Source organism: Grus americana, chromosome 1 (assembly GCF_028858705.1).
Source record: "Grus americana isolate bGruAme1 chromosome 1, bGruAme1.mat, whole genome shotgun sequence".
NCBI classification, from domain to species: Eukaryota; Metazoa; Chordata; class Aves; order Gruiformes; family Gruidae; genus Grus; species Grus americana.
Window position 1 is genome coordinate 67,524,055 of NC_072852.1, and position 21,260 is coordinate 67,545,314.

The window sequence follows — 21,260 nt, forward strand, 5'->3', positions numbered from 1 at the left end:
CTGCAAGTAATGTGTTGTACTGAACTGAAGTTCTCAGTAGGGAGGAAAGTGAAATTTTTAGGAAATAAAACTCCTATTTTAGCCCTCTGATTCATCAAGGTATATAAATCTTTGCTTGTATTTCTGGAGTCAAGGAAACATTGTCCATTTAACATGTCATGTACTGAAATAAAAGAATTCAAGATTACCCAGTGTAATTTGAAGGAGCAGGCTTTAATACAAAGAAAAGTATATCTTTTTCTACCCCCTCACTCACAGCACAATTTGAGTATGGAGCTTGCTGCTGCAGCATGTTGTGAACATGAAAAATATATGGGGGCTTAAAAAGTGAAATAGAGGATCTAATGGAGAAGAGGGGAACCAGTACTGATGGGCAGTGGTCCAGAGGGGACCTTTGGTTTAGAAATATCTGCGACTGATGATGGCTGGAAGGAGGGAGGGGTTACAGTGTGTGTGTGACCTGCCTCTGCATTTAGGAAAAGGCTATCTCCTACTCATCACTTCTAGAGGTGCAGTATGGATTAGCTGATGTCTTCTTGACTGTCTTTTGCAGCTTTGGTTTTTAAAAACCATGTTGATTATAAGCCTTATTGCAAGTATGATTTCACTCCACATTTTTCTGCTGATAGATATATTTAAATATAAATAGCAAAGTGCTTTGAAAACCAAAACCCTGTTCTTTGATCAGTAATCTTGGAGAGTTTTCTGTGTTTATACACAGATGCAATGAAGGTGACTGACTGCCTTCTCGCCATTAGTCAGCCAGCTTCACCAGCAGGCGAAGCTTTCACCCACCCAGCACGTCCCAAGCTGCTCTTCCCCAACGCTGTCCTGCGGCGCATGTGACAAACACAGACAAGAGGGGAAGTGATTGATGTCCAAGGCACTAAGATGAAAGTTTTTGTGCATTAACTGCAAATTTGAAGCTTTCTGTATTGCTGTAAAATGAGCACAGGCCCTTCCTTTTGATCTTAGCTTCTTAAGTGACTCTTGGTCATTCTTCCCTGCCTCGGTGCTTTCCCATCTTCTTTCTTTCTCTGCCTTTTCCTGTGTCTTCTTGTAAGCTAATGACAGCAGCAAGTGTCTGTGCCGGGGTTTGCAACCAGTGTCTTAAAATGTCGGTATTCTGCATGTACCAGGCTGTGGCTGAAACTTAATAGATGGGTGTCCCTTTGTGTGTGTATACTCAGTATATAAAGGATGAGGGAATAATAATTAAAACTTGGAGAAAATTTATTTAGCCTTCTGAAACTGTCTCAGCTGGTCTGAATTTCCTTGATGCTTATCTCTTCTTGATTGTACCAGTACATACAATTTGCTTCTCCAAGTATTTTCCTGTAAAGTGAAGAAAATATATTCTTTGATAGCGTTGAGATTAAAACCTATGATTTCAGCTGGATCGGATTTGATAAGCCTGTAGCCGCCATTGAATGCCCACATTCTAGAAATAAATTTTTATTAAGCAAGCCTGCCAAAAAATGAGGTTGAGATATTTATTGTGCAGAGTAAATTTAAATAAAGTGTGAAACAAGGATTTTCTACCACTAATTTGTTGGAGAAGCCTTAACCATGGCACTGCTGTTAATGCCACAATAAAAACTATAAACCTCTTGAATGAAAATGAGGCTGCTGGTCAAAAATGGTTCAAGCTGCAATTTCATGGTTTATGTCAGCAAAGCCCGTCAATTGAATGAAATTCTTCTACCAACTCCAGACTACTTATTTCCCTATACATTACCTTTTAGAGGAATACGTAAAAGCTGTCCTAGATAACTTAGGGGCTTGCTGGCATGTTGTGAATTGAGTCTGGACCACTTGCCTAAATCCCAGCTGGGCCAGTACCAGCTTTATCAGGTTGTCGAATGGTTTCTGCAAGGTGCACTGGTGAAGTTCAGTGCCTGAAAATATATAATTATTTCTCTTGACCTCTTCCACCATCAGAAGAATTTACTCCTGGTCAAGATGAGACATTAGGGGATGCACTCAGTCATATGTAGGTTCGCATCCCTTGGGAAAGTTAGCTTTTAGTGTTGCCTTTTGGAACAGGAGGAGCACTTTGAAGGGTCTCCCTCTCTTCTTTCCTTTTATTTCTTCAGATGGAAGGTACAAAGGAAGCTTTAGTTCCTCATTTATAAACATACTGATTTAGCTAGAACATATGGAGTTTCATGCTGATGCACATTCAAACAAGTTTTGCTGGATGTTTGTTATTTTGTATTAGATAGCTGATAGAATTCCTGAGGAATGCCTGGAAAAATGCCTCGAGTTATCACTAGGGCTGTTTCAGAGAAACACCCAGTGTAGTAGAATCACTGCAAAAGATTTTGCTAAGTGGTAAATCTAAAATGAGGCTTTCACAGATTTTGGGTGTTCCCCCCGCTTCCTTCTTCCAATGTAAGCTATTTTGTAGCACTTAAGGAAGAAAGTTAACATAATAGCTGTCAGTCAACTCTTGCTTTCTTTTAAGAAAATTAGGGAAGATCAGTGAATTTGAAGAAGTCTGTAATTTTAATTCAGTGTTATAAGATGTTCCCTTGGCTCTCTGATTTTAGAGTACTGTGGGAATAATATATGTGAATGAGGACAAAACTGGATGCCTTTATATGATGCTTAAGTAAATGAGACAAAGGCTATTCAGTAGTGAAAATTTTACAAAGTAATGAAAATAAGTCATAATGACTTAATAGATGGGTGATTCAGTCATGCCTATCTCTTCTTTTAAGTAGCATCAGTTTTAGGCTGTTTGTTCTTGGGCTACTTTTCAGAGGGATTATGTTTAATGATAAATGGATAGTTATGATGTGGTGGAAAAAAAAAGAATGTGCCTGTAAAGCAAAAGTAACAAAATAAAATTGTAGCTTAGATAACTGTATCTATTTCTTTTCTCCTTTCTTAGCTGTGTATGCCCAAAGGGCTGTCTTTCAGGACGCAGGCAGATAACAGAGATCCTCAGCTCCATTCGTTCATCATCACCAGAGAAGATGGCTCTCGTACGTATGGGTTTGTGCTCACATTCTACGAAGAGGTCACGAGCAAGCAGATCTGCACAGCCATGCAAACGCTCTACCAGATGCACAACGCAGAGCAATACAGCAGCGTCTGCGCCTCCTCCTCATGCAGCATGGACTCCCTGGCCAGCAGCATTGACGAGGGCGATGCCACTTCCCTCGCCAAGCTCCAGCGGTACAACTCCTATGATATCAGCAGAGACACACTGTACGTCTCCAAATGCATATGCCTCATCACCCCTCTGCCCTTCATGCAAGCCTGCAAGAAGTTCCTCGTCCAGCTCTATAAGGCAGTTACCTCCCAGCAGCCACCACCTCTGCCCCTGGAGAGCTACATCCACAACATCCTCTACGAGGTGCCCCTGCCACCCCCGGGGAGGTCGCTGAAGTTTTATGGGGTTTACGAGCCCATCATTTGCCAGAGACCTGGGCCCAACGAGCTGCCACTCTCTGACTACCCGCTGCGGGAGGTCTTTGAGCTGCTGGGCCTGGAGAACCTGGTCCAGGTTTTCACCTGCGTTCTTCTGGAGATGCAGATCCTTCTGTACTCACAAGGTGGGCACTCGTCCGGCGATCCATCTTGGGTCTGTTCCCAGTGGGCAGTTCCTGGGCAGCTGCAGCCACAGAAGCTAATGTTGATTTTCAGCAGATTTGTGAAACGTGAGAATGTAATGAAAAAATGTGAGAGAAATTAGTCTGTCCTAATGAAAGCACTAAATAATTGTTTCCTCCAGGCATTCTAGATGCTGCTTGTTTAATTATGCATTGTATTTATCACTTGTGACAGCCAGCAATAGAATTCACTTAATTATTATCCTTACATTGCCCTTGATCGTGCTGCAAGACAGCATGACACTAATCCTATCTTCTGCAAAAATACCAGCAGAAAGTAATACATCTTGCAGAAAACACTTGCTACTTTCTTTTTCAAATCGTAGCAGCGTATTGAAGTTTGGTGAGATTTCTTCCCTCCTGTATAATGGATGTGTTCTGAGAATTTTTTATCACTTAGAGGCTGAAGTTTTAATGCTGGGTTGGAACTGAGTGGAGTTACAGGGCATCCCTTCGTAGTCCTACTTGAGATATTTGGGAACTTTTCTGACAAGGATGCTGGTACTTCTTTTTGAGACACTTAAGATTGCAATTGGCAAAGGCTAGCTGCATTGGCAGCAGTTGCTTGCCAGGCCAGAGGCCTGTCCGTGTCGAAATATGCCAGCAAGCTTTTGAAAATCTGGCCTGTACCTTTTCTCTTTTGGTTGTGTCATTCTGCAATAGTGCAATACTCTGCTACAAGTTTTGGGAACCTTGACTTAGTGCTGGGCATGCTCTGGTGATATGTGGGTACCACAAGGCGTGTGCTGCAACTGTTGCAATGCACCAGAGTGCCTGAACAAGTCAAGTTCAAGTTTGCTGCTGACCTCCAAGGCATTGTCCAGACTTTTTGGAGGTTGCTCTAAGTCTCGCTGGATGCCTGTCCATATTATCTGGGTTCCTAAATGTCTTCTGTGATGCTGACCCTAAATTAGTAAAATGTGCCTCAGGTGAAAAATTTGGGGGGGTGGGGGGTTTCATCAGATTAGAATGAACGTGAAGCCAGGGGGTACACAGACCTTTTAACAAAAAGAGGAAAAGATTAGACTTCTCAAGAGATGTTCAAGAGCTGTCTGTTCAAGCAACAGACAGCTTGAAATGGAGACAAGAGAGAGAGGATGGGAAGTTGTCTAAAATGAGTACGGGTAATGAACCTTCAGGCTCAAAAAGTGAACGTTTGGGTTTGTCCTATAAAAGAAAAGGTCAGTAAGTGTGTAATAATAATACTAATGAATAAATGACTGAGAATGGGGAAAAAACATTCAGGGAGGTGGAAGGAGGGTAGTTCTTCTGCAAATAACTGAATTTAAAGGATTGCTAGTTCTTTGCGGAGCACTTCTCCACATGGACTCCAGGGGTTTGCTTTCAAGAATGGAAAATGAAGGGCTTTATCTGCTCTCAGTTTGAAGTGTAAGCAGAAATCCTGCTGTTAGTTTTGATTAGGCTGCTTTTCCCCTCCCTTCTGCTTCTGTGTGTGTGCGCTTACCCCTTTCTTCCTCAGTTTGAATTGTGCTGCCTTTGCCACTTGACACCGGGGTTCGACATTAAGCAGCAACACCACTGAAATGCCTCCACATCCCCGCTTGTCATTCCCACCCTGGTCCCTGCTTATGGACTCATTGAAAACTGAGATATTTTTACTGTAAGCTAGTAACATTAGGAAGAATCTGCTTGTTTTGTGCAGATGGAGAGCAACCTACATATGCATTACTTTTGAATAGTCCTTGAGACGGATACAAAATACGCACTAAATAATTTTGACTCAATTTTCAGTGCCACCAGAAGTTAGATAAATAAGTATTTTTCTTCCCATTACTGGCTATAATTTAGGGGTTTACTTGTTTTCATAGAATCATAGAGTCATAGAATCGTTTTGGTTGGAAAAGACCTTCAAGATCATTGAGCCCAACTGTTAACCTAGCACTGCCACGTCCACCACTAAACCATGTCCCTAAGCGCCACATCTACACATCTCTTAAATACCTCCAGGGATGGTGACTCAACCATGTCCATGGGCAGCCTGTTCCAGTGCTTGACAACCCTTTTGGTGAGGAAATTTTTCCTAATATCCAATTTAAACCTCTCCTGGCACAACATTTCCTCTTGTCCTATCACTTGTTTTGTTTGTTTTCACTGTGTGGTTTGTTTTTTTTTTTTTTTAAAGAAAAATGAGATAGTGAGAATTAATCCTCTCCACCCTCCAAAATTCAGATTATTTTTTGCCCTTTCCCTCTATTATTGGTGAATCTAGGGAAGTCCTTGACATGACCTTTACTTCCCTATCTGATAAAGACACAACTTGATGGTGCATGGGGAAAAGCATACAGTTGTATTAGGGAAATTCTGTGATTATGTAAATAGCATTGTAATGCTGGTTCCCAGAGGTGAGGAATGTAGAGTGGAGGTCAAGTGCAAAGCCTCAGTTTTGGCATATCCTGATAGCTGAGTGCTTGGCTAATTGTGCACTGTGGCTTCTTTTAAATGTCAGTCTTGCGATTCCTGAAAGAGAAAACAAAGCAGCTCTTTTCCTATTTGAGATATAACCAGGGTAGATACTACTGAAATCTTCTTTCTAAGCTTTGAGATCCATCAGGGAGAAACACTTTCTTAACTGCAAGTTCTTTCAAGGCAAAGATGAAAAGAAATTTTTGGCTTATGTATCGCTTGTTCCAAAGTAACGAATGAGAGAGTGATTTTGAAAATTTGTCCTTCCTTCCCTTTCGGCTTTAAAGAGGATGGACTCGCTGGGCCATGTTTCCAGTGGCCTGGCCTTGCTGCAACCTTACCAAACTCAACAAAAGATTAGTAGAAGATGGTCTTGTGTCCATAGGGTGCAATTTCAAGCAAGACTGCATTTTTCACCTAAAGTCAGAGTTCACTGAAATGCTACAATACTCATGAAATCAGAGCATTGAACCAAGACCTACTTTAGTTCACCAAACTATTTCAGTGATAGAGCTGCTAATAACACATGTGGGAAAAGTAAGCTGACTTCTTTGTGGTTCTCCTAGCCTTGTTGGAAGGAGCTTTTCATTCAAGCTTGCCAGAAAAATTGTTCCTCTTTTTAAAGAATAAAGACTTCTTTCGGAAAGTTGAGTGAAAATATAAATTGCTGCACAACCCTGACTATACAATGATCCTGCTGGCTGTCTACTGAGAGCCTAAACTTCTCATTAAACATCTGTCTACTAAAGGCAGATTACTTTTTGAGGTCAAGAAATAGCAGGAGGGAAATGAAAACTGCAAACATTGGGAAAAACTGATCAACCAGCTTTAGTTCCAAAATTTATAGGCAAGCATGGGCAGTGGGCTGCCTGCAGGAAGGATGGTGGTGAAGTGGAGTTGCACCTGGTTGCTGACAGAGTTGGTGATAACAGCAGTGAGGGGCTGGCAGGAAGGTAGCACAGAGGCTGTATTGGCTTTTCTGGAGTGTTTTTTCTAGTTCTAGTGAACTAGGAGTTGACGATAAAAAAGTTTATTTTTAACTGTGTAGCTGAGGCATAATATTTCCAACAGCCTGAACAAAGGCATCTAACTAAATGAAGAGGTGAGGGTGTTGCGCGAGTTTACCCAGCTTGCTCTTGACGAGTTCCCAGCATGATACGAGAGCGTCTGGCACAGCTCTGCAGTGGGGACAGGACCAATTGGTAGCTGTTTGTACCATGGCTGCTACTGTCAACTTTGGGTGTCTGATTGCTCTGTTCTTGGTGTTTTGCGGGTGAGTGGTATCCCATCACTTGGGAAAATGAAGGGATTGTAGTGGACTGTAACTTCACTTTGCAGCTGTGGTGGTCAAGCAGAGGAGTGGAGACACTGGCGTAAAAGAATGATGAGCTCATTTTTTGAGCTCATATTTTAAGCTCTTTCATTCCAGAATGGTTTGGACTGCCGGCAACTACCTTAATCCTCAATTTCTCTCAAGTTAGCGGTTTAAAGCAGTCTGCTGCTAAGGAACTATCACTGTGGCTTTAAAACCACAGTTTGGGAACTGCTGCTGTGGATAATTGTGTCCTCCTGGATCAAAAGCCACTATGACCAAAACATTTCAGTTTGAAGATATGAGACATCTGTGCAGCTTCGGAGCAGCAAATGGTGCTGTGACAGCGTTAGGGCAAAATAGGGAACAAGGTGACGATAGCTGCATAGCTGGCAGAGACCCGTGCTTGCTCCTAAATGGCAAGACTGGAAAGACACGTCCTTGCTGTTAATGGAGACAGCGTGGACTTCCAGGGAGTTAATCAAAATCTCTGTTGGCGGGGAGATGTAATAGACCGCTCTAAGTGCCAACTTGGGCCTGCAAAGGTGATAGAGAGGTGTACCTGAAAGCACTCGAATCAGAACTCCTGTGGCTTCAGGTTACATCTTCCTGCATATAGAGTATACTTTTAAGTTTAAATAGGGCCAAGTTTGAATAATGGGGCTTTGAAAACCAAAGGGAGGGATTAGATATTTTTTCCCTGCAGTTCTTCAGAGTGCAGTCTTCAGATTGCAGCCTTATAGACTTCATCCTCTAAAAATCAAAGCTTGGATTATGATGTGTTCCTTCCAAATGTTTGACTTTCAAAGGAAGGACACAAGAACTACGAGACTCCCAATAAAGCAGAAAAAACTGATATAGAGTCATACTTGGTATTGCTAAACAAGGCACATCGTGTAGCACACTTCTAATGTTGTGTAAGCTTGGGGCTTACAGACTTTCATTTATGAAACAGACTTGCTGTTGTAGTTTTATTATAGTTTATTCAATCGTAGAAAGTAATACTCTTGCAAGTGCCCTTTATTCAGAGCACAGCACTCCCGTGCGACCGTGGAGATGTAACGGTATTGTGAATGTCCAGGCTTCCAGCAGTGTCCAAGTTAATAACACTCTGCAATAGCTGCTACAATTTCCCAAGGATCGGTAACAAAATGCCACTGGCGTGAGATGTCTGCTGGAGAGAGATGAATTAAACTGTGGGCTCTGTGGAAACCTCAGCAATCCATTTTGTATGTCTGCCTTTCTAGGGATTTAAACATGAGAGGGAATGTGTGGATGAGACAAAGATAAACTTCTTAGAGCTTATGCTATTTCTACTCATTATAAATTTAGAGCGTTTCCCAAGTTGTTTTTCAAAAGTAATTGCTCCTCAAAGATTGAAATATTCTTTGGATTTTTTTTTTCTATCTTAGAAATTATAATACAAATGACTATGCATATATATAGTCATCACCTAGAAAAAGGTGGTGTCTTAAAGATCTTTCTTGTGAAGTCTGTTTTGGGGCAGATTTTTAAAATAAATACATGCATGATGTGTTTGCCTTTTAAAGCATTTTTACATCAAATAATTACGCAGAAAAACTTTGCTCTCTTCTGCTTGTTATTTAAATAGTTGCACTCCACACTGGTATTCATCATAGAATCATAGAATCTTTAAGGTTGGAAAAGACCTCTCAGATCATCAAGTCCAACCATCAAAACTAGTGGGAAGCTATTGCAGAGCTAATGGTGAACAGTTCACACGGGGACAAAATGTGTCTATGCTGTGATAGAGACCCAAGTTTAGGGCCTCAACAGCACAACAGTCAGAGGAGACTACAGCGCGTGTTCCCCTGGAAAGGAGACAGGTAATTGGATAGAATAATCAAAGAATCAAATATCTTCTTGGTTTTTAACTTAGGTGGAAAGACAAAACCATTTTTTAATTAAAAGTTGCTCGGTTTTATTAGCTGAAGTCAATATTGTCTGAAAAGTCAAGTTTTTAAAGCAGCTGGAAACAAGGAGAAGGAGCTGGAGCACGTCTGTGCCACATCCCCACTCTTGTTTGTAGTAATACTGAAGTGTAGAGGAAGATTTGGCAACTGCTTTTATCACTTTGCACACACACACTCCATCCTCTCTCCACTTTTTTTAGTGGGATCTTCTGATTTTTCCATTACAAAACATCTTTACCTTTTAAGAACAAGGCGGGAAGAAGTTGAATTAGGCCTTTGCATTCCAGCTATGGCAAATGTCAAATAAAGAACGCAGCAGTCAAAAATGGTCTTGAGCAAAGTAGTTGCCTGCTAGAATCTGTGACCTCCCCACCACCCTGCTGCCCTGGCCCAGAGCCGCTGCCCGCCGGGGAGACTGCTCTGCCCCAGCAGCCACGGGGACGAAGGAGCTCCCTGTGTCGTCAGATGCATCTTCATGTGTCCTGCTGCTGCCTTGTCAGCTTGTCAAAGACTTTTGCCCTGTTCTCAGAGGCTTAACCATGCCGGTAATGGGAGCTAATTCAGGTTTTCCTGTGAATTAATTCTTAAGGTGGCGCTTAATCATAAACTAATTTATGCTGAACCAGTGATGGCAGGCTGTAACACAGATAAATCGTATAAATGGAAATTTATTGAAGTGGAAGTGATTATTTTTTCCATTAAGTGTTTGCCAATGAGGGAAAATGGGAAGAATTGGCCTTGGTGAATATCGGCCTCAGGATGTTTCCCTTGGGTCAGAGCTGACCCCCAGGCTGAGAGGCTCATTCTTAGTTCAGGCAATTAGATGCAGGCTAGTCTTGATCATCCTGTTTAAGAAAATATGTATTTTCAGATTTGCATAAATTGCTGCTCTGCTTTTATCTTGTCATTCATGTGCTGTGTTGCTCTCTGGTAAATCCCCTCTTCTGTCGGGGATAAAGGGCGTTGAGATGCCACGGGTTGTTCCCCAGGATGGTCTGCTGGTTACAGCCCTGCATCACCAACCTGTCCGAGTGCCCTGAAGGCAGCACTGGTGCAAGGTGATTTCTATGGTGAATAAATGTTTCCTGAAGCATTTTTGTGCATTTTATCTGAACATCTCTTGAAAATCACCTGGTCTGGCTTGTCAGTCATCACAGCTGCCGGTATACAAACCAGGTGAAAGATGGAAGCTTCCAGGGTGCTTTGAAGTCTGTGAGACTTATATGCGTTGCTTCTGTTGAGCTATTGAGATCTGATTTGAAAACCTTTGCTTTCATAAACAATTTTTGTCTCAGATGTGAATTTCAGATTTCCTTTTTCATCTGCAGTATGCTATATATAAACATTACAGATCTGAAGATACCAAACGACTATAGACAGGTCTCATAACTGTCATGCGCCATTCCTGACTCACGCTCAGGGCTTAAAGCAAAATATTAATTTTTATTTTCCAGTTTTTCCAATATACCTGGCTCAGCCAGTCTATATCTTGTTACAAAAAGTAGCAGTTGAACAGCAATTGCTTATAATACTTTTACTGAAGAGGTAGCATGTGGAAAAGCTATTAGTCGCAAGAATGTTTTAAAACTTGTTCAGGTGTTTCCCTCTGAAGAATTAGCCCTTATTCATTAAGATTCATTATTTTTTTAAAAAAAATTTTTAACTCTGTTGTTGGCTTTGTTGTGTTTAAAACTATTGCGTAGAATTGTTTTGTTGCTTTTGATAAGGTACTCTTTGATAACATCATCTGATTATCATCTTCCAGGATACATATTTAAATACTTGGCTTTGCAAAGCTGCGGTTATACTTTATCCATGCTCAAAAAGCAGTAGAGGCAAGGAAGTGGTGTCCAGGTAACCCATCTTTTCAAATGCTTCCAAGTGTTTTCAAATTGTATGTAAAATGAGACTTGAAAAGAAAGAGGAAGCATGGTCTATTTTTAAAGCATCATACTGGATTTAGAAGATCCAGGCTGAGACTTCAGCTCTGCAGTAGGCTTTCTACCGTACCTTTGGTAGGTTACTGGAACAGAGAGTTGGAAAACTGCCAAGTTGTTCTTTCATCGGGAAGGTTGAGTGCGTTGAAACTGGAATAACACTGTACTGATCACAGTAAGAACACTGTTTCTAGTTCGAATGAGTGTGTGCACGCTCTTACACATGCCTTACACTCAAAAATCCTGTGGTGGGGCATTTGCTGAGAAGGTCCTAGGTGAAATTCTCTTCTGTTTGATTACAACCAAAGATTTGAATCTGTTTTGGAGGTAGCAGGGAGGTTTTAGCTGTTCTGGGCAGGGGTAACATTAATGCCCCTTTCCTCTCAAAGGATCTTGGTTTCACTTTGCTGCAGCACTGGAAGGATTTTGAGATCCCAGGCTCTTTTGTAGCAGGAAAAGCAATTTTTATGTTGAGCTTTGTGAATTGCTTAACATCTCAGAGCTTTTATACCCAATCTGTAAAATGAAAGGAAAAGGATTATTTTGTTTTCTTTTCTGAGTCACTGCCTGTGTTTGGACTTTAAGCTCTTTGGGATAGATATTTCTGCACACACATTCTGTTGTAATACTGTGCTGATTGGTTATTGGCTTGTTATTGTATTATGGAATATCAACATCAAGACAAATATTTGTCACATTTTGTCCTCTTTCAGAAAAAACATTTGATGTTTGAATGCTGAAAACATTTCCATCTCTAGCACAAAACAGTGATTCATAATTACACAGGAATCTATATACAGGGTTTGCATTTTAAGCATTACATTGTACCTTGTGAGCCATGTGAATATTTCCAGACCTTTGTAAAGTGTAGCTGAAACACAGCGTTCGTGCAGCAGAACAGCTGACCCATGGCAGAGCGAGTCCCCGCTGCAGTTACTTGTCCTGCGCAGGTAACTGAGATACAGGGACTGGGCCAAGGGCCCTCGGCAGATGCTGCCAGGAGGGGTTGGATCCAGAGTCTTTGAACTTGACTCTGTTGCCCTCTTCTTCACTTAGGGAGAAGGTTAAGTGTGAGAGACAGACCAGTGCCAAATCCAGCTATGCAGTTGTTAGGAGGCAGCAGTTGCAATAGAAGCTGTAGAGGTCACATTGCCTTGGGATTATCCTCCCTGAGTAGTTTCTCTTGGAAAATGTCCTGTGTACTAATTAGGGATTTAATTCTGAACACGAAGAACTTGCTGTAGGGGCTGTGCTCGGTGATGTTCCCTGTCCTGGAGGAGGCAGGATACTTCCCTGTCCCAAGAAAGCGGGGCGAGGGATGCAGGTATAGCTGCCAAGCAAAATAAATCCTGTGGTGTAAGCTATCGTCACTGAGAGTGGGGAGAAATGAAAACTGAAAGGAAGAGAGGGAGATAGCAATGCAAGTAAGACAGGTGGAACAATCAGATGGAAAGGAGATCCAGGATAAGAGAAATTTAAAGCTAAAAGCCCAGCTGCACACTGCAGAGAAACACATCTGGTGGTTGGGACGTTCAGTAAGTCTCCAGACCTTCTGGGTCCTTTCTCCGCTGTCCCAGGCTGCACAGCAAAGAGAAGGGGAGGAAGCCTCAAGCTTAGGTCTCCGCTGTCCACTACTTATTTCTGTACCCAGGGATGATTTTGCACGGATCAAATCTTTGCTCTGGTGGCAGCAGCTGCTGCTGTGGGCCATCACCGTGGGCTGCAACCTTCTGCTCATGCTTTTAAAGCAATAGTAGCCTTGTTGGCATTGCAGGGCCTTTCACCGCATCCAGCATGGTGTACACCACGTGAGGTGGGTGAGCCCTGAGAAGAAGGGATTTATTTCACTGATCTCAGGGAATCGCCTTGATTTGAGCCATTCGTCACTCTGAGTTTGTGACCTTCTGTGGATATCACCCAGACAGTGTTTTTACTTTTTGTATCTCTTCCGGATGTTTCTTGATGTCGGATGGGAAACAGGACTGTTGTGTCCTCACTCTGCTCAGCAAACAGGCCTTTCTCCAAAGACACTTCCTAAACTGGTGAATACTATCTAATCCCCTATTCTAGCTCTAAAGCTTGGAGTAGGATCAGAGAATAGTTTTTCCTACCTGGGCCTCTCATTCATAAAATAACAGGCAAAACTTGGCTTGCAGCTGGAGATTGTTATCAAAGTCTAGTAGCGATGGTGGAGTAGGATCTGGAAACGCTCTCCCCCTTGACGCAAGCACACACAGTCTATACAAACCCTATTTTTTCCATCCACTTCCATTCTTTCCCTCCTTCCTTTTTTTCTGTTCTGCCGCCCATTTTTCTCCCTCTGGTTTGGGGAAATGCAGGAGTCCCTTGTTTTCAGGTTGTCCTCAGTAACCACGTAAGCTTCCCTCAAATGCTGGTAGGTACAAGAATCTCTCCATCAAAAAAGACTTTATGCCTTACAGAATAGGTGTCTTGTACAGACTTGAAAGTAAATACAAAGTAACTAGAGTTTCTTGCTTCATTAAACAAATGTCAGAAGAACCATTTCCAAGTGTTTTATTTTAAATTATTTTTCTGGAGGAACCTAGGAACTTGCTTCTCTTCAGTGAAAACCACCGGGTACAGAATTGTTTCTATCTCTGCTAATTGCTAACAAACATTGCTAAATGGTAACAATTAGCCTAATATTTTGGTCATGACTAGTTTGGTTTTTTAAAAAAAAGCCTTCCTCTTAGCAAGTTCATTACAAAACTTGTGCTACTGACTATGTTAAATATTAGTAGCATCAAAGAAGAGTGAGCACGTATTTCCAGAGTTGAATGCCCTTATCTGAAAAGATACTTGCAACTTTGCTGTGAAGACCTGTTATTTCACATGGCTATGTAGATCAGAACAGACTTTGAAATTGGCTTGTGCATACTGAGACATGCTACTTTCTGTATTTGATTTTTTTTTAACCTTTAAAGTTTTCAGTTATGAAGTATCGTGAGACACCTAAGCTTCATCAGTAGATGCTGTAAGTTGATTCTGTATAAGTGCTCCTCAACAAGACAGCCAACGGATGTGTATAATTATAGACCATTGCATGGGGAGAGATTCATAAATGGCTGATCTGTAGCTAGGAATGGTTTGGAGGTGTAACCTTGAGACTGACTTGTGTGCATGAAAATCATTTTGAAGATTGAGTGACTAGCGATTAGTAAGACAAGATGAAAAATGTTTTTGCCCTGCCAGCTGACCTTCTGCAGATCAAGACTGGTTTTCCACAGAGCGGTGCTAGCAAGAAGGAGAATGGGTTATGCAATTTGTTGTTTTAATTTGCATATTTATTCAAGTGTATCTTCCCAGTGACCTCCTAATAGCTGAGCAGTGTCAGATGACAGCGCTTTTGCTGTCCTTGTTGTCTGCCAGGGTATCAGGCTGGCTTGTTCAGGGGACGGGAAGGGCCAGGCTGGGTTCCTGTCCATGTGGAAGCAGTCACTGGGGCTATAGGAAAAAAACCTTCTTTCCAAACTCAAAAACCAGAGTGTTCATACATGTATCTTTAATTTCATGGAGTGGGGCAGAGGGGCTGGGAGACATGGGCAACCACCCAAGTGTTACCAAGGATCTGGTCTTGGTGAAGTTGAAAATCTGGTTGCTCAAGCCAAAGCTCATGAGACTTGCCTGGCACTGATAAGAACTGGGTTTGGATACAGCCATAGTGGAGACATCCTTTCTGCCACTCTTGACGGTTACTGATGACATACCTGTGCACTGAAGCTGGGGGGAACAACTCCTTTTGCAAATAATAGAGCAGCTTTCACAAGTGGTGGAGGCCCAGGATGGGAATCAGAACTGACTCTTCTGCTTGTCTGTGCAATGCAGAAGCTGCTGTAATATGGAGCAGAAGCAACCATCTGGTTTCACATTCACCAGCAGCTTACGTCACCCAGGGGTCTTTACCTGTTTCCTGTTGAATTGTCCGCAGTTTGGGATTTGCTGTAAGGATGACCATCTCTTTAACACCAACATGTGATTTATTTTATTTTATTTTTTCAAACTGTGTTCTCAAATTCAGATTCCCTTATTTATATTAATAAATAGATTGTGGTATTGTATCATGCCAGCTGGATATTTAAGAAATAATTTACTCTTACCCAAATTCTGAAATATTCTTGCAGCTCAGCTAGATCGAATTAAATTTTAATTAAAAAAAATGTGTTTACTTGAACCAAAACATTGCAAAGCAATAAACTAGTGGATTAAATACAGATTTGGGAAAATAATGCAATATAAATATGCTAACTATGCAGAAGATTTTTGAGAACTAAATTTCTGTTAGGCTTCTGTTTGGATTTCACTTTAAAAAAAATGCTTGTAACCACCTAGGAACTATAAACTTTTGGTGGTATGTGACCAAGGTGAGTGTCCTGGAAAATACACTCAGCCTTAGAAGCAGTAGCAAGTTGAGCAGAAGCAGGCAGGCAGGAGCAAGTGAGAAAGTCTTACTGCAATGTTTCCTTGAAGTTCACTTTTTTCTCCTCCATTTCCCTTGTAAAAATACATGCTTTTTATAGAATCAGTATATTATTATCCTGTACTTTAGAGAGAACTTTTGGTATACTTTTAATAAATGAATTTAATGACAGAATAGATCTAGATAAGATATGAATATTTACATTCAGCAGTTTCTTCCTGGGAGTAATGAGCTTTGACGAATTAAATAATGTTTAAGGCTTTTAAGTACTGTTTTATTTTCAAAAGAACATCTTACCATATAAACATGGTTTCTGTCTTGTTTTGTCACTGATGTCCTTGCCAACCAGATTTCAAAAGCGAAACATAGAAAGATAATTCAATGTCTGTCTGTCTCTCACCCTGTCTAGATTATCAGCGTCTGATGACGGTGGCAGAGGGGATCACGACGCTGCTGTTCCCATTTCAGTGGCAGCACGTGTACGTCCCCATCCTTCCTGCCTCTCTCTTGCATTTTCTGGACGCTCCCGTTCCCTACCTGATGGGGCTGCAGTCCAAGGAGGGAACCGACCGCTCCAAGCTGGAGCTGCCTCAGGAGGTCAGTCTCTCGCCTTTGGCATTGCTACCCTGAAATGCGTTATTAATATTTGCGTGAATCTCTGCTGAAAAATGCTATGCCTGGTGTTAGGAGGCTTCGCTGGCACCATGAAGACTGTTTGCTGGCAGGAGTGAGGTAGTAGGGGGAGTCTCCACAGCCTTTCTCGGTCCATATCTGAATTTAATTACATTGACTTCTAAAGGCTTCTGCTTCTTGCTGTGATGCTGAAAGTTTCTCTGCTTTCCCTACATCACACACTTCACCAGGTTTTGTCAGTGTCACAGTCCTATTGACAGAGAGCTAAAGGGCATTTCATTTGGTCCTTATGAATCTGGATCTCGGATGCAGTTACTAGATGGTGTAAACCTGTCCCCCCACTGCTGATGAGATGCGTGCCCTGTCGTGCCAGCCTTGTCCCACTCACGGGTGAGCCCACGTGTTCCTGGCTGGGTCGAAGTCTGTTACTAGACCAGCGTCCTGGCCTCAAACAAGCCAGATATGCATTAATGCCATGCCTGTGAACCACTTGGAGGCATACACACACACACGTGCTTTTATTGCCTCACTCCAATTATAGTCTTTTGGACTAAAGGTCTTTTCTGTCCTCCCATGCGATGGGAACTGAAAATTTTGCCTGGTCTATCACTTTTTCCCAGAGAGAAATATGAAGGAAAGGTTGTCCTCCTTATCTAGGTGTTAAAACCACCAGTGGTAGGGAGTGAAATGGAGATTTTTCTCCTCAAAATTTCACCAAGATGATTAAAACTGCTTTGCCTTTTAACCTGGCCACTGATGACTGTCCATACTGCAAAGTCTTTGGGGTATTGCCAGCCTGTCTGCATCTGAGATGGTGACTGGACCCATCTCTTGAGCTTGCCATGCATTTTAACTTGGATTTCTTCTTAAAATCAGTGGAAACCCTAATAATAATGATATGGCTGTATGGCTGCAACATCTCATGAAGGTGGCACTGCTGTGCTCAGCTCCACGCGGGGACCTCTCCTGGGGGCAGAGTCCCTAAGGCTTGTGAATAGGTGCTCTTACTGAGAAAGCGGGTGGGAGCAGCCACAGGGGAGAATATGCAGGAGGGGAGTTTGTGTGTGGGAGTGGAGGGATAAACACAGGGCAAGGATAATACAGTTCTTAATACTTATTTTAGGTATTAGATGGAGGTGACTGATTCTTAGCCTAGGTGGCATGTAACAGTGCAAATCAAGTCTTACCTCATGGATACAATGGCCCAATCATATGAAATTTGCATTGGCGTGGAAAAGAAGCTGCTATCTAGCTACACTTTTCAGTAAAACCATGCTAATATTACATAATTACTGTGATTTTAAAAAGTATTAGTCATATGCTTTTAGTTAGTAGATTAAGCTGTCATTTTCCTTAAATTAAAATTTTAATGTGATGTTAGCAGTATCACTTGAATAACAAATTAAATATCGCCAGTAAGGAAAGAGTAATAGTGGGGTGGAATACACCCCCAGTTACAATGTTTGACAAATGAGTGAAAAAGCACAGCATTTATGAACACCATAGGTCCAGTAACTGTGGGAAAGGGAAAGAAGGAAGGGGTATTGAACAGGGAAGATCTTGAATCTCAAATTCCTCTAGACAATAAAAAATAGAAAATCCTTCAACACGCAAACAGTGACAAAGCACTGTTCACTTTAGCATTCCTTTATTGTTCAGGCGAGGGGCTAGCTTTTCAAGCTCTTGGTCTAAATACAAACCATTTGTTCGTTAGAGATAAAAATTCTAACAACCGGCCATCATGCTGTCTTAAGGTTACAAATCCCTCTGCATTAACTTTAATCATCAGATGTTTTTGAAGAGAAGTGAGACCAATTCCCCAAAGGTTTTCTGAATCCAAATCTCATTTTTCAAATTTTGTAAATGATATGCAGAGATGAAATTAAAAAGCCTTTGAAATTAAATATTGATAGATAAGAAGACAGTCCCTGAGCTAAAGAACTGTACTGATGCATACCACAACTCTTTAACAGCTGTATAGTTAAGTAATTTTGTATGAAGAAATGCTTTTCTTTGTACAGTCCAAATTTATTATAAAAAAGTAAGCTGAAGGGACGCTTCTGCTTTACCAAGCGAATCCTAATACCCTTTAAAGTATCTATGTGAAAGGTGATTAATCTCAAGCATATCCAATATATTCTAACAATGTTTGCTCTGGGATGTATTGTCCTGCTGAAAATTAACGTTTTCAGAAAAAGGAAGAAAATAAGTCCTTTCTGTTCACATAATCTGAAGATTAGTCTACAGTGTTTGGTGAGAAGTAAAGAACAGTAGAAGTGCCTTGGAGAAGGTGGAAGAGCTGTGCTCATGGCCAGGTCAGGCTAACAAAGACCTGCTGCTGCCCTGTGGGTTTCCTGCACCTCCCGTTCTGCAGCTTTATGCCAGGGTAAAACCCTTCAGAGCTCAGCACCTTGGGAGTCTGACCTGGTTTAAGATTTTATTCAGTACAGTACACTCAGACAGTGAATTTCAGATGTAAGCCACAGTTCAGAAGATCAATTACTGTTTTTCATTCTGCTGTTATTCCTGAGGGTGCATTTGCAATGTAATTAATTTTTATGTAGGGTTCTTCCATCCCTCCATTGACACTTTCCTAGTAAAAGTATCTGCTCCACTAGATTCATGTCTTCACTTAACTTTAATCATAGGGGCTGAGATCCATCTCCATGTGTAGCAAAGCTAAGAGCACTCTGTTTAAATCTTGGGCAGAGGAATTGCAAAGATTAAAAGCCTCTATGGAAATGGGGTAGTAGGGAGTGGGGAAATAAGGCTTGACCTCCAGTGGACAAGCTATACTCAGACATGATCCCAAAGGATTTGCATGGGATCCTCTTTGCTCATAGCAGCACCATCTTTCTCAGTGAACATCTCATTCCTTGGTAGTACAGCCACAGAGGCTTCTTGCAGTTGGATCCTGGTAAAAAAAAATGTGCCCTTCAGGTGTGGTAATTCACACAAATAGTTTTTACGTGGGCTGAGAAGTGGTGCTGTACATCCTGCTTGCTGGTATGTCCTTGGCTGGTCCGGGAGGGATTATCAAATCTTTGTAGTGGGAAGTTTGGATCTGCAAGTCGCAGGAGAACAGGAGGGGGCAGGAGGCTTTATTTATTTGTTAAATCGTTGCCATCCAGTTGGCCCCCAGCTTTGCTGAAGTCTGAAATGTCACAGGCTAGGTGATGCAGCTTAAGTCTCAGGCATATGTGTGCTCTTGTCCTTTTGTCTGGAAGCACCCTGGGAAAACAGAGCTACTTAGCAGATGAACCAATTCAGTGCTGAGCACCTGTTTTGAAACTTTTCTTTGTGTTTCAGGCAAACTTGTGCTTTGTAGACATTGATAACCATTTCATTGAACTGCCAGAGGAATTCCCCCAGTTCCCCAACAAGCTGGAGTTTATCCAGGAAATCTCGGAAGTTCTCCTGCAGTTTGGGATCCCTCCGGAGGGTAACCTGCACTGCAGCGACAGCGCCACCAAACTCAAGAACCTGGTTCTTAGTGACCTGGTGAACGACAAGAAGAACGGAAACATCTCCGCCAATGCCCTCAACATGTATGAGCTGCTGAAAGGCAACGAGACGATCGCCCGCCTGCAAGCCCTCGCCAAGAGAACGGGTGTGACGATGGAAAAAATGACCATCACGGCTCCCCTTGTGGAGAAGGAGAAGGATGGGAAAGTGCCGTGTGAGGAGGTGGAGCTGAGGGACTACAAACTGAACGTGCAGCTTCGCGAGGTTTTTGCCAACCGCTTCACGCAGATGTTCGCAGACTACGAGGCTTTCGTCATTCAGGCTGCCCCCGATATGGAGTCATGGCTGACAAACAGGGAACAAATGCAGAACTTTGACAAAGTAAAGATAGCCGTGTATTCATTTTTCCATCTAAAAGTGTTTTTGGGAGGGAGGGACAATAGCTGTATTATGTATATATAGCCTAGGTACTCTTTAATCCACCATTCTTCATCTGCCTCACTGAGAGATTTGTCCGTTTTGATTACACAGGGCCAGATCGCCTGCCAAAGTAAATCGGTGCAGATCCACTGAGCCAGTCAGAGCCATCCTGGCTTGTAGGAACCAAGCTGGCAGGCTTCTGCCGAGCTGATGGGGCTTCTCCTGTGGGTTTGGTGGAAGGGTAACAATGGGAAGGGACTTTGTTTTTCCTTTCTTTCTTTCTTTTTTCTTTGCTGAGAGGAGAGATGCACACAAGAGACAAAAAACAAGTTCAGTCTTTCTTGTTTCCTAATCTCACAGTAGCGCTTTTTGTTAATTGGTAGTGTTGTTCTGTAGAAGGTTATCACATCCTTATGGCAGAAGAGTACTGTTATGACTCCCTTGTAGTGTGTGCACAAGAGTGAAAAGGAAGCAGAGATTAGAAATGGGGAAATAAAGAGACTGTAGGGCAGCAAAAGGAATGAGAAACATTTGGAAACTTGCACAGTTGTTATTTCCAAGTGACTTTGCAAAGTAGATAGCACTCTTAGCCATCAGTTTTTTCAGATGCAAGTCCTTCTCCAAGGAGAATGTTAGATAAACAGTCAGGAACAGACTAAATATTGATCTGAGGCAGTTTTTGATCAAAAAAAAATGCTGCCATGCCTTTTATTGGCCTTGTTTGTATTCAGGTGTTGAACAGCATTCAAAAGGAGGGGATTGTTTAGGCAATCTCGGCTAGTACTACAATAAAATGGACTGTTAAGGTTAGAGTTTTCAAAGCTCAGTTAGACACTTAGGCACACACTGGGTTTTAATTGGAAATTCATGATTAATTGCCCTCCTTAACTTCACAAAAGAGCATTAGCTGAAGAGCACTGTACACCCCTTGATATGTATGACACCTTCCTTAATAAGTGATCTGGTCCCAAGTAGGGATGTGCAGACCAGTGGTGCCAAGCGGGCACACGTGGCGGTAGTCTGCTGTGGTAGTAGTGCATGGGCGCTACTTCCATAACTCCATATTCCCTTTACTCT

General features: G+C 42.0%; 1 protein-coding gene across 6 annotated transcripts in view; it reads left to right on the forward strand.

Moving 5' to 3' along the window:
- Positions 1 to 21,260, forward strand: part of DENND5B (DENN domain containing 5B) — a 117,223-nt gene that overhangs the window by 56,337 nt on the left and 39,626 nt on the right. For all 6 annotated transcript variants that reach the window (XM_054847926.1, XM_054847917.1, XM_054847934.1 and 3 more), the window contains 3 exons: positions 2,897 to 3,563; positions 16,075 to 16,262; positions 19,608 to 20,144. In XM_054847926.1, the coding sequence (XP_054703901.1) occupies positions 2,897 to 3,563; positions 16,075 to 16,262; positions 19,608 to 20,144 (1,392 nt within the window). The remainder of the gene's footprint in view (positions 1 to 2,896; positions 3,564 to 16,074; positions 16,263 to 19,607; positions 20,145 to 21,260) is intronic.